Here is a 12,808-nt window from a genome sequence, read left to right on the forward strand (position 1 = left end):
TTATATTTCTTGCAGCCAAAGATGGAGAAGCTCTATACAGTAAGAAAAAACAAGACCGGGAGCTGACTGTGACTCAGATCATGAACTCCTTATTGCCAAATTCAGACTTAAATTGAAGAAAGTAGGGAAAACCACTAGACCATTCAGGTATGACCTAAGTCAAATCCCTTACAATTATACAGTGGAAGTGAGAAATAGATTCAAGGGATTAGATCTGATAAGTGTCTGAAAAACTATGGATGGTGGTTCATGACATTGTATAGGAGGCAGGAATCAAGACCATTCCCAAGAAAAAGAAATGCAAAAAGGCAAAATGGTTGTCTGAGGAGGCCTTTCAAACAGCTGTGAAAAGAAGAGAAGCAAAAAGCAAAGGAGAAAAGGAAAGATATACCCATTTGAATGCAGAGTTCCAAAGAATAGCAAGGAGAGATAAGAAAGCCTTCCTTAGTCATCAATGCAAAGAAATAGAGGAAAACAATAGAATGGGAAAATCTCATCAAGAAAATTAGAGAAACCAAGGGAATATTTCATGCAAAGATGGGCTCAATAAAGGACAGAAATGCTACTAACAGAAGCAGAAGATATTAAGAAGAGATGGCAAGATACACAGAACTGTACAAAAAAGATCATGACCCAGATAATCACGATGGTGTGATCACTCAGCTAGAGCCAGACATCCTGAAATGCAAAGTCAAGTAGGCTTTAGGAATCATCATTATGAACAAAGCTAGTGGAGGTGATAGAATTCCAGTTGAGGTATTTCAAATCCTAAAAGATGATGCTATGAAAGTGCTGCACTCAATATGCCAGCAAATTTGGAAAACTCAGCAGTGGCCACAGGATGAGAAAAGGTCAGTTTTCATTCCAATCCTAAAGAAAGGCAATGTGAAAGAATGCTCAAACTACCATACAATTGCACACATCTCACACGCTAGTAAAGTAATGCTAAATATTTTCCAAGCCAGACTTCAACAGTACTTGAACAGAGAACTTCCAGATATTCAAGCTGGATTTAGAAAAGACAGAGGAACAAGAGATCAAATTGCCAACAACTGTTGGATGATAGAAAAAGCAAGAGAGTTCCAGGAAAACATCTATTTCTGCTTTATTGACTATGCCAAAGCCTTTGATTGTGTGGATCACAAAAAAACTGTGGAAAATTCTGAAAGAGATAGGAATACCAGACCACCTGACCTGCCTCCTGAGAAATCTGTATGCAGGTTAACAAGCAACAGTTAAAACTGGATATGGAACAATAGACTGGCTCCAAATCGGGAAAGGAGCACATCAAGGCTGTATATTGTCACCCTGCTTATTTAACTTATATGCAGAGTACATCATGAGAAATGCTGGACTGGATGAAGCACAAGTTGGAATCAAGATTGCTTGGAGAAATATCAATAATCTCAGGTATGCAGATGGCAGAAAGTGAAGAACTAAAGAGCCTGTTGATGAAAGTGAAAGAGGAGAGTGGAAAAGTTGGCTTAAAACTCAACATTCAGAAAACTAAGATCATGGCATCTAGTCCCATCACTTTATTGCAAATAGATGGGAAAACAATGGAAACAGTGAGAGACTTTATTTTGGGGGGCTCCAAAATCACTGCAGATGGTGATTGCAGCCATGAAACGAAAAGATGCTTGCTCCTTGGAAGAAAAGTTGTGACCAACCTAGATAGCATATTAAAAAGCAAAGATTCAATGCAATCCCTATCAAGTTACCAACAGTATTTTTCACAGAACTAGAACAAATAATTTCACAATTTGTATGGAAATACAAAAAACCTCAAATAGCCAAAGCAATCTTGAGAAAGAAGAATGGAACTGGAGGAATCAATCTGTCTGACTTCAGGCTATACTACAAAGCTACAGTCATCAAGACAGTATGGTACTGGCACAAAGACAGAAATATCGATCAATGGAACAAAATAGAAAGCCCAGAGATAAATCCACACACCTATGAACACCTTATCTTTGACAAAGGAAGCAAGAATATACAATGGAGAAAAGACAATCTCTTTAACAAGTGAGGCTGGGAAAACTGGTCAACCACTTGTAAAAGAGTGAAACTATAACACTTTCTAACACCATACACAAAAATAAATTCAAAATGGATTAAAGATCTAAATGTAAGACCAGAAACTATAAAACTTCTGGAGGAAAACATAGGCAAAACACTCTCCAACAAAGATCACAGCAGGATCCTGTATGACCCCCCTCCCAGAGTAATGGAAATAAAAGCAAAAATAAACAAATAGGATCTAATTAAACTTAAAAGCTTTTGCACAATGAAGGAAGCGATAAGCAAGGTGAAAAGACAACCCTCAGAATGGGAGAAAATAATAGCAAATGAAGAAACAGACAAAGGATTAATCTCAAAAATATACAAGCAGCCCCAGAAAAATAAATGACCCAATCAAAAAATGGGCCAAAGAACTAAACAGACATTTCTCCAAAGAAGACATACAGATGGCTAACAAACACATGAAAAGATGCTCAACATCACTCATTATCAGAGAAATGCAAATCAAAACCACAACGAGGTACCATTACATGCCAGTCAGGGTGGCTGCTATCCAAAAGTCTACAAGCAATAAATGCTGGAGAGGGTGTGGAGAAAAGGGAACCCTCTTACACTGTTGGTGGGAATGCAAACTAGTACAGCCACTATGGAGAACAGTGTGGAGATTCCTTAAAAAACTGGAAATAGAACTGCCATATGACCCAGCAATACCACTCCTGGGCATACACACCGAGGAAACCAGATCTGAAAGAGACACGTGCACCCCAGTGTTCATCGAAGCACTATTTATAATTGCCAGGACATGGAAGCAACCTAGATGCCCATCAGCAGACGAATGGATAAGGAAGCTGTGGTACATATACACCATGGAATATTACTCAGCCATTAAAAAGAATTCATTTGAATCAGTTCTAATGAGGTGGATGAAACTGGAGCCCATTATACAGAGTGAAGTAAGCCAGAAAGATAAAGACAATACAGTATACTAACACACATATATGGAATTTAAAAAGATGGTAACGATAACCCTATATGCAAAACAGAAAAAGAGACACAGATGTACAGAACAGACTTTGGGACTCTATGGGAAAAGGCGAGGGTGGGATGTTCTGAGAGAATAGCATTGAAACAAGTATACTATCAAGGGTGAAACAGACCACCAGCCCAGGTTGGATGCATGAGACAAGTGCTCAGGGCTGGTGCACTGGGAAGACCCAGAGGGATGGGATGGGGAGGGAGGCGGGAGGGGGGATTGGGATGGGGAACACATGTAAATCCATGGCTGATTCATGTCAATGTATGAGAAAAACCACTACAATACTGTAAAGTAATTAGCCTCCAACTAATAAAAATAAATGGAAAAAAAATTCAAGATCAAGCTTGATATTGAGTCTTCAGACAGTAAAAAGAAACTCATGAAAACAGCCTTTTTAGGTGGATTGTCACAGAAAAAAATCTATATTTCCAAGGTTCTTCTTGAAATTAGAGTGAACTATCAGTAACTAATGAACTCTCAGACAGAAATAATTTAGGGAGCATGTGATAATAAGCATGACTGGCCAGGCCCTCTCTCCTGAAGAAAAAATGAATAGGGAAGACTCTTAAGGAGAAATGGAATAGATCATGTGCACAGAGAAATCCCAAATTATTCAACATAATTATTGCAAAAGCTTAGAGAACACTTAAAAGAGCACTTATGCCTGAAACACTGTCACAGGGAATTTAAAATTGCTAAGAGAATGGATGAGACATTACAGTGGTTTGAAGTTATTCTTCCTTCTTACCATTAGGATAGGAAGACAGGAACAATATCTATAGTAGAAAGTTCTTCTATGCTTCTTCCTATGTGATGGGCATTCCACTAGATGCTGAACACATTCCATTAGTACCCCATATTACACACAAGGAAACCAAAGAAGAAAGCTTGTATGTAATTTTCCAAAAGTCACCCAGCTAAAAAATGGTGGGAAAGGATCCAAATACAAGAAATTTGAGGCCAGATTCTTTTTAATCATTTGCAAACCACTAATAAACAAAATCAAAAGTATAGATTCACTAAACTGGAGAAAGAAAGACACATCTTTAGGAAAAGTGCTAAAATCTTAGAAGGTTCAGTGTTCTTACGTAGAAGGAAAAGACAGCCTCCAGTCAGGAGAGACAGATTTTAAAGGGAAGCGGGAATGCATTTGGGCTCAACTGCTCTCAAAGTTGTTAGAAAAGACAGAACTGTTTTCTTAGTTGTTACCTAGGTTGACAAGATAACTGGGCCCCCCAAAGCCCTTTGGGAAGATTCTCTGGAGGAGGACATGGCAACCTACTCCAGTATTCTTGCCTAGAGAATCCCCATGGACAGAGGACCCTGGTAGGTTGTGGTCCATGGGGTCACAAAGAGTGGCACACGGCTGAGCTACTAAGTGCACACAAAGCAAAGTCCTTGAGAAATAAATGCACAGTCTCAGAGGTCGCAGGGAAGATAGGAATGACTCTAAAAATCAACCTGATTGAAGGGCTAAGTACAATCTGGACAGTATTGGAAGGGATTGAATTGAAAAAGTTCACATTATTGTACAAACATTATCTATAGGCTATTTTAAAGGGCCATGCCTAATACACTTACAAAATTATGATTCCTATGAAAGGTTTAGGAAAAAACAGGATATATTAAAGCAAAAGTATGCAAAACAAGAGAATGCCTTGTAGATGGGGTTGCTCAACAGAGGAAATTGAAGATATGCAATATTTGTTTTAATAGTGTTTGTTTTAGAAGACTCAGAGCTTAATTTCACATTTCTCACTAGGGAAGACAGCAGAGATAAAAAAAAATCTAGAAGAACATATTAAAGAAATTAATGATTTGGGCCAGGATACAAACATAACATTAAAGAAGGTATTCAATTCCAGTGACTGCTGCTAACACCACTGTGTCTGAGGAGAAACAGAATGAATTTTAAAGGTATTTATAATTTTGAGAACTTCAATTAAATCTTTCTTAAAGGATTAGGTAATCACAGAGGGAAATAAGATGATTAAATTGGGATCTTTCTTGTAGAAACAAAATGCTGTAATGGAAATACTATTCAAAGCCTGGAGCATTCCAGATTTGAAAAAAGAGTGTGAATTGATGAAAAAAATTAATGACTTAGATTGCTGTTTTCTAGAATTTCATAACAGAAGTAGTATTTATTTAAGTTTGGGGCGACTTTGAGTATTGGCATTTAATCATTGGTAGCTCATCATGATGTTATTTTTTTTAAAGGTTTTTTTCTTTTGGATGTGGACCATTTTTAAATTCTTTATTGAATTTGTTACAATATTGCTTCTGTGTTATCTCTTGGTTGTTTGGCCTTGAAGCATGTGTGACCTTACCTGCCTGGATAGGGATCAAACCCATACCCCCTGCATTGGAAGGTGAAATCCTAACCACTGAGCCACATCAGAAGTCCCTATGATGTCATGTAAGTGTGTCCTGGAACCTCTGTTTGGTCATAATGGGAAATACAGCAGGAGAGACTGGAGAGGGAAAAGGAAACGGAGAGCTGATTCCCAGTGTTTCCGCCAGCCTGGCCTGGGAGTTCTTTAGTTACTATACTGCTGTGCACCATCTCACGTCCTGTGAGGCCCAGCTTAATTGCCCGCTGTGGCTCCAGGAGTAGATCCCAAAGAGCAGTAATTAATACTGGGGGGAGCCCCTTAAGAAGGTGGGAATAAACTTGTCCTACCAGATGCTCATCTCTTGGTGATCATGGACGCAATGGTCGAGTTCAAGGTGTTGAGAGAACATAAATCTTCAGAGTCTTAGGGGAACATCTACTGCCCACTTTCGTCTCTGGGAGTTCCTGGAGCAATACCCTAGCCCCTCTGCCATCCCCTCCCTCTTCTCTTTGGTAAGAGAACTGAGTTACTGATTAGAGATTTTTTAAAGGAGGAACTCAGCAGGTCAGACCAAACCTTCCTACTTCTATCTTCTGTTTGTCTTCTGTTTGCAAGGAAGATGCTTTCTATTCTCCTGGCTCAGAATTACGGTAAAATTAGTGAGCAGATTGTATTCAGTGGGGAAGACTGGCTGCTGGGGAAACAGTAGTCAGGGGTGTACATTCATCTCAGGGGATACGAGCTACCACTCGGCGACACATCTTAGCCCCGCCTTTACTGGAGCCAATGCTGATGTTTGAATTTTGGTTTGACTTCAGTCTCTCTCTTTATCAAGTGTTTTATCTGAGAAACAGGATTATTTTTGAACTTCTAAAACAAGAACACAAATAACTCCCCATTGTCTACATACCAATGTAACAAGCGGAGTTCACCTTGGGTCTTGCCAAAAGTTCATTTCTAGTGACCCTGCCCAGCTGGCCCAGGAGATGCTGTGGTTCCACATTCCTTGGTGGCTTGCTGGAAGAACTGGGAGAACTGCCTGGCAGTAGGGGTTAGAGAGAAGCTCTAAATCTCATGGTCTCTGAATCACGAACCTGATTTGCAGACACTGAGCAGGTGTTGGAGACAGAAAGGTAGGGACCAACGACGTCTATTCTTGTGCAAATGGGCTGAGACCCACAGTGAGCATGGACTCAGAGGCAAGCCTGGGATGGACTGTACAGTCCATGGGGTTACAAAGAGTCGGATATGACTGAGTAAGTTTCCTTTTCATTTCCATTTCATTTTCCTTCCATTTCACTTTCTGGGATGGTTGCCATGTAAAGGAGCCAGTGATACATGAATCGTTAACACCATGCAGTCCAAATTAATAAGTGTGTGTGTGTGTGTGAGACAAGTGCACAAGAAACAGAACCTGTGCGATTCCCATCCCCCTTTATCCTCAACCCAAGTCTCATTAACCCACAGAGATGTGTGTTTAGGTGGGTCATAGGTAGATTGCAAAGAGTATGGGCAGTATTCTAGTAGATGCCCCATGATACTGCAAGTATTCTGTGGAACGAGAGGGCTGAGTAGGGGACATCTCGGTGACTTTAAGAGATGTCCCCTTCATGGTTAAAGAAATGGCCTTAATGGAAAGGAAGATCTTGTTTTTCTGTAAGCTAATGCAGATCATCGAGCCAGCTCTCTGCTAAATTACTGAAAAAATTTAGAAAATAAGTCCCCAAGGTCATTTCTCTCTGCTTCAGGGGGGCACCTCTTGAGCCTGTCAAGATGTGGGAGGAGAAGGAGATAGTTGGTAAATTTTTGTGTCCTGAGAGAAGGAAAGCAAAACAGTTCCTGTGTCAGGGCATAAGAGAAGCTGTTGGAATGGGCTTCCCTCTAAACCCAGCCTGGTCCCATCCTAGCACTGTTGGGGGCCTTTATGGCAGGGCCCCAAGGAGGACAGCTTGACAATGTTCTGAGTTAGAGGGGCCCCGAGCCTTCAGAAGTCCAAAAGTACGTCTGTATAAGAAGAAAATGTACCAGGGCCTGGGGTGACCCTAAGACTGATTTTTCTCTCCACTAGAGATTGGAGCACTTAAGAGGTAACTGGCTCACTCATATTCTGAACTTGTTGTAGTCTCAAAGCTTCTCTGTTTCACAACATTTTGTATTCTATAGAAGATAAGGACTGGATAGGAGTCAGAAAATTCACATGCTGAACGATGTGTCCTGATTTGCAATGTTTTCCATTTGTCTCTGCTGTTATTGCCCCTCCTAAAGGATGTGCCTGTCAATGCAGGAGACATGGGTTCGATCCCTGAATTGGGAAGATCCCCTGGAGAAGGAAATGGCAACCCACTCAATATTCTTGTTGGAAAATCCCATGGACAGAAGAGCCTGGCAGGCTGCAGTCCAAGGGATTGCAAGAGTCAGATATGACTTTGCAACTAAGCAACAGCAACAAAAAACCCTGTGTCCAGCTCTGCGTTCTTCAACCTCAGGTTGCAAGATGCTCTCCTGAAGCAAGTAAACACTGGACCAGGGAGTGGGCACTGCTGATTCTATAAAACTAAGAAAGTTTCACTATCATAATATTTCCAAGTAGGCAGTCATATGTTTCTCTCTGTCTCTTGACAGACTCCCAAGTTTGGGGAGTTGAGGAATGTGTCTCTGTGCCAACAGCCAAGACATGGAGCTAATGTTTTCCATTCCCTCTGTAAACTACTCTCCATACCCCCAAGAGCTGGGTCATTTTCCAGAGTCTCATCCTCACCACCAGAAAGAGCCCATTTATGAGTATTGGTTGCCTTAGTACAAGGAGAGTCAAGTGTTAACCATCAAAGAAACTTTTAGAGCTTTGCTAGGGGTTGAAGAGGGTTAGAATGGACTGAGAGAGCTTTATTACGGTTCCTCAAAGAAGGTCGAAGCCCTCATTTTTCACTGCACAACCCACACGAGGACCTGCAGGATTAAAGCAATTCTGAGGTTCACCACAGAGGTAAGATGGCTTTCCTGGTGTCTCAGACAGTAAAGAAACTGCCTGCAATGCAGGAGACCCAGGTTCAATCCCTGGATTGGGAAGAACCCCTGGAGAAGGAAACGGCAACCCACTCTAGTATTCTTGCCTGGAGAATTCCATAGACAGAGGAGCTTAGCAGGCTATAGTCCACGGGGTCGCAAAGAGCCGGACACATCTGAGTGACTGATACATTCTTTTTCTTTTTATGAGGTAAGATGGAGCCCCTTCATGGAAAAGGTGCAGACATACAGAGGCCCTGTGCTGCGGGCTGGGGATTATGCAGCATAAGGGCATTGGTCTCTAGCTTTTGCTGGGAACAAAATCTTCACAAGCCTGTCTCTTTCCAGGGCTTCCATTTATGCCCCTTAGAGATGAGCACAGTGGCCAAGTACAAAGGCTTTGGGAGGAATCTGTGGCAAAGCTCTAACTCGGCAAGGATTTATTTTGATTTTCTATATCCAGGTGATAGGGAATGCCAGCAAGAGGCATGTTGAAGGTCTTAATATGTAAAGAGTAATTTACTGATGTCTGGAATTTGTGGTGCTGGTGGTACATTTAAGCAGAAACATTTAATGGACCGTTGACATATGACACATCGGAGAAGGCCAGAGGGGTGGGAACACCAGGGCTGCGAGAGGCGGCCGCTGGAGAAGGTGCTTGGGGGGTCTGTGAATGAGCCAGTACACCCTAGAAGAGTTGGGACCTGTTCAGTCGGTCTCTTGCAGAGAATGAACGCTCACCTTTGGAAGGAGGTCGCCTGAGCAGGGTCAGAGTGTTGTGTCCCTGCCAGGTCCCGCTCCGCCTTGCGGAGGACTCAGAAGCCCCACCTTTCTGTTCACATCCACTAGAGCCCCATCTGGGTGAAGCGTCCTCCTGCTGGCATCGCCATGGCCACCACGCTCCTCTGCTGTGTGGCCCTGTGTCTCCTGGGAGTAGGTACGTCCCCAGAAATAATCTGCATTCTTGGATATTTCCCGTTATGATTCCAATCATGCTTCTTATTCTGTCCCCAAACTCTGTCCCTCTCCACAGGGCCCACAGATGCTGGAGTCACCCAGATCCCCAGGCATGAGGTAACAGAAAAGGGAGAGGCAGTCACTTTGAGTTGTGAGCCGATTAAAAGCCACACTGCCCTTTTTTGGTACAGACAGACCTCAGTGCGGGGACTGGAGTTACTGATTTATTTCAACAACCAAGAGCCTGTGGATGAGTCAGGGATGCCCAAGGACCGATTCTCAGCTAAGATGCCTAACGCGTCGCTCTCCACTCTGAAGATCCAGCCCACAGATCCTGGGGACTCGGCCACGTACCTCTGTGCCAGCAGCAAAGACACAGCGCTGCAGAATCGCCCCTTCCTGAGCAGAAAACCTCTGCTTCCCCTTCCGGCTCAGCCCCTAGCGTCATCAGCTGTCTTCCTAGACTGCTCCTCTAGGAGCCCAGTGGCTCAGTGTTCTAATGACCCTAGGGAAGGCAAGAGCAGAATGAAACAACCCATCACATTGGGAAACACGTGAGGGGACAGTAGAGGGCTTGGTTTCTGGCATTTCTCACACATTTCCCACAGAGGCTGACAGTCCATTTGTTGTCATTGTTTGATCACTCAGTCATGTCCGACTCTCTGCAACCCCATGGACTGTGCCACGGCCTGCTTCCCTGTCCTTCACCACATCCCGGAGCTTGCACAAACTCATGTCTATTGAGTCAGTGATGCCATCCAACCATTTTGTCCTCTGTAATCCCCTTCTCCTCCTCCTGACAGTCCAAGGCTAAGGGTAAATCTCACCCACTGGGCTTTCAAGTAATTATATAACCATCAGATAAACTCGGTTTGAAAGGGCTCCTACAAAATACTTGACTGGTGATCCTCAAAAGGGCTTCCCAGGTGGTGCTAGGGGTAAAGAACCTGCTTGCCAATGCAGAAGACATAAGAGTCGTGGGTTTGATCCCTAAGTTGGGAAGATCCCCTGGAGAAGGGCATGGCAATCCACTCTAGCATTCTTGCTTGGAGAATTCCATGGACAGAGGAGCCTGGTGGGCTACAGTCCATAGAGTCACACAGAGTTGGACATGACTAAGCAACTGAGCATGCACACACGATTCTCAAAAGTGTCAAAATCATTCACAACAAGAAAAGACTAAGAAACTCTCATGGCTTGAAGGAATCTAAGAAGACAGGTCATCTAAATGTTCTGTGGTGTCCTGGATTAGATCTTGGAACAGAACAGTAGAAAAAAAGAGGGAAATCTGAGTTTAGCCTGTAGCTGACTTGTGTGTATGTTAAATCCTTGGTTCTGAGCAAAGAATCATGCTTATGCATGATGTTTACAACAGGGGAAATTGGATGAAAGGTGGAGAGGAACCATAATATCTTTACAACTCATGGGAAATAGGTTCTCCAGTGTTGAATCTCCAGAGTCCCTGCTATACCAACAAGGGATGTTGCTGTTAATTGTCCTGTTCCCCAGGCTCAGAGCACTCGGACAGATCCAAACTCAGCTGCTGCTGAGTGCTCCAATGCTTTCTGAACATCGGGCAGGGCAATGTAGGCCAAGCAGAAGCCTGCAATGTGGAAATCCACCACCAGGGCTGGCCCCCTGCTTCTCTGAGGCGCTCCTTCTGTCCCCTCCGCACACAGCCGCCACGCACACTGGGGTCACTGACTCCACCATCGCCAGCTGCTGCGAGGTGACAAACACTGACGCCTAACAGTGAAGAGAATGTGTTGCAGATTTATATACAAAGGGCTCAAGTTGATTCATTTAGTATTATGGGGAAATGACACCCATAAAAATTCCCCAACTGATCAGCAGAACATTTTGTATTGTGTGGCAGGCTGAATAATGACCTCCAGCCCACCCCACCATCCCAAAGATGCCCATATATTCATCCCTGGAACCTGTGGATGTTGTGGCAAAAATGGACTTTATAGATGTGATTCAGTTAAGACTTTGAGAAGGGGCATTTATCTGGGATTATCCAACTGGGCCTTAATAAGACCATGTGTATCTTTATCAGAGGGAGGCAGAGGAGATTTGATACAAATAGAAGAGGAAGTAGCAAGGTAACCACAGAGGCAAAGGTCAAACCCATAGGAGGTCAATACCTAGTTAAATGCATAAACAGGCCAGTTTTTTTGATGTCAAGTTTTCCTGATCATCCCTCAAAGGCAGCCTTCTTTGGGGAAAAATAAGCGTGCTCTTTCTTCTATGCGTCTGTTTCCCTAGAGGGAGCCACTGAGACCGTGGACGCCTGCTCACAGGGTGATGTCAGCGCCAGCCCACATAGGGACCCCGGGACATGGATCTGCTTTCATTTCTGCTCCTACACGCAAGTTCCCTCATCCAGAAAAGCTCTCATCTTCCTCTGGATCCTGCCATGCTCTCCAGTCTTCTCCGCTTCGCGTCGCTGTGTCTCCTGGGAGCAAGTGAGTCCTCAGAAACACGAATGTCTCCATGGGGCCCTTTTCCTGTCTATCCCGGTCACGTATGTTCTTGTCTTCTCCCGCAGGGTACATATCAGCTGAAGTCGCCCAGTCCCCCAGCCACAGGGTCATAGAGAAGAAGCAGGCTGTGAATCTGAGTTGTGACCCTATTTCTGGACATGAGTCCCTCTTTTGGTACTACCATGCTGTGGGGAAAGAAATGAAGCTTCTGATTTACTTCATAAGAGAGTCTGTGCAGGACAACTCGGGGATGCCCAAAGGCCGATTCACAGCAGAAAGGACGGAAGGGACGTCTTCTGCGCTGAGGGTCCACTCTGCAGAGCTGGGTGACTCGGGAGTTTATTTCTGTGCCAGCAGCCGAGACACAGCACTTCAGAGTTCCGTCCTTGCTGTGCAAAACCACATCCTATCCGCTCCTCTCAAGTCAGGCAGCCCTGGACAGAAGTCTTTCTCTGTGCCGCCTCCCCAAGGAAGAGAGGAGGGGAAGAACTGGAATTAACCACTGAAACTCAAGAGTATTTTTAAAAAATTTAACTGGGGATATCTGCGACTTGGGAGACTCCTGGGTCTCCTCACACAGAACTGAGTCTATGCAAATCTATTTGCTTTAATTTATCTTATTGAAATACAGATGATTTGCAATGTTGTGTTAATTTCTATTGTACAGCAGTAACTCGAGTTACACACACACATATACATATACATTCTTTTTCATATTCTTTCCATTATGCTTCATCACAGGATATTTAATAAAGTTCCCTGTGCTGTATAGTGGGTCTTTTTGTCTATCCATTCTATACATACTAGTTTGCATCTGCTAGTCCCAAACTCCCAATTCATATGCAAATCGACTTGTGTGTGTGTGTGTGTGTGTGTGTGTATGTGTGTGCGTGTTATCCTGATGTAAAACACAGTGGGTTTCTTGCCTACCTTGGTGCTCTGATCTAAAAAGAATTGTGATGCTGATT

The 12,808-nt window shown here is 43.4% G+C and overlaps 1 gene segment (V, D, J or C); it reads left to right on the forward strand.

Moving 5' to 3' along the window:
- The first annotated feature begins 6,276 nt into the window (after positions 1-6,276).
- Positions 6,277-12,045, forward strand: LOC133072576 (T cell receptor beta variable 5-1-like). The segment is given in 5 exon segments: positions 6,277-6,527; positions 9,247-9,334; positions 9,431-9,471; positions 11,623-11,822; positions 11,906-12,045. Coding segments are annotated over 4 exon segments (306 nt in total).
- Positions 12,046-12,808: the final 763 nt, after the last annotated feature.

This window comes from Dama dama, chromosome 18 (genome assembly GCF_033118175.1).
Source record: "Dama dama isolate Ldn47 chromosome 18, ASM3311817v1, whole genome shotgun sequence".
NCBI classification, from domain to species: Eukaryota; Metazoa; Chordata; class Mammalia; order Artiodactyla; family Cervidae; genus Dama; species Dama dama.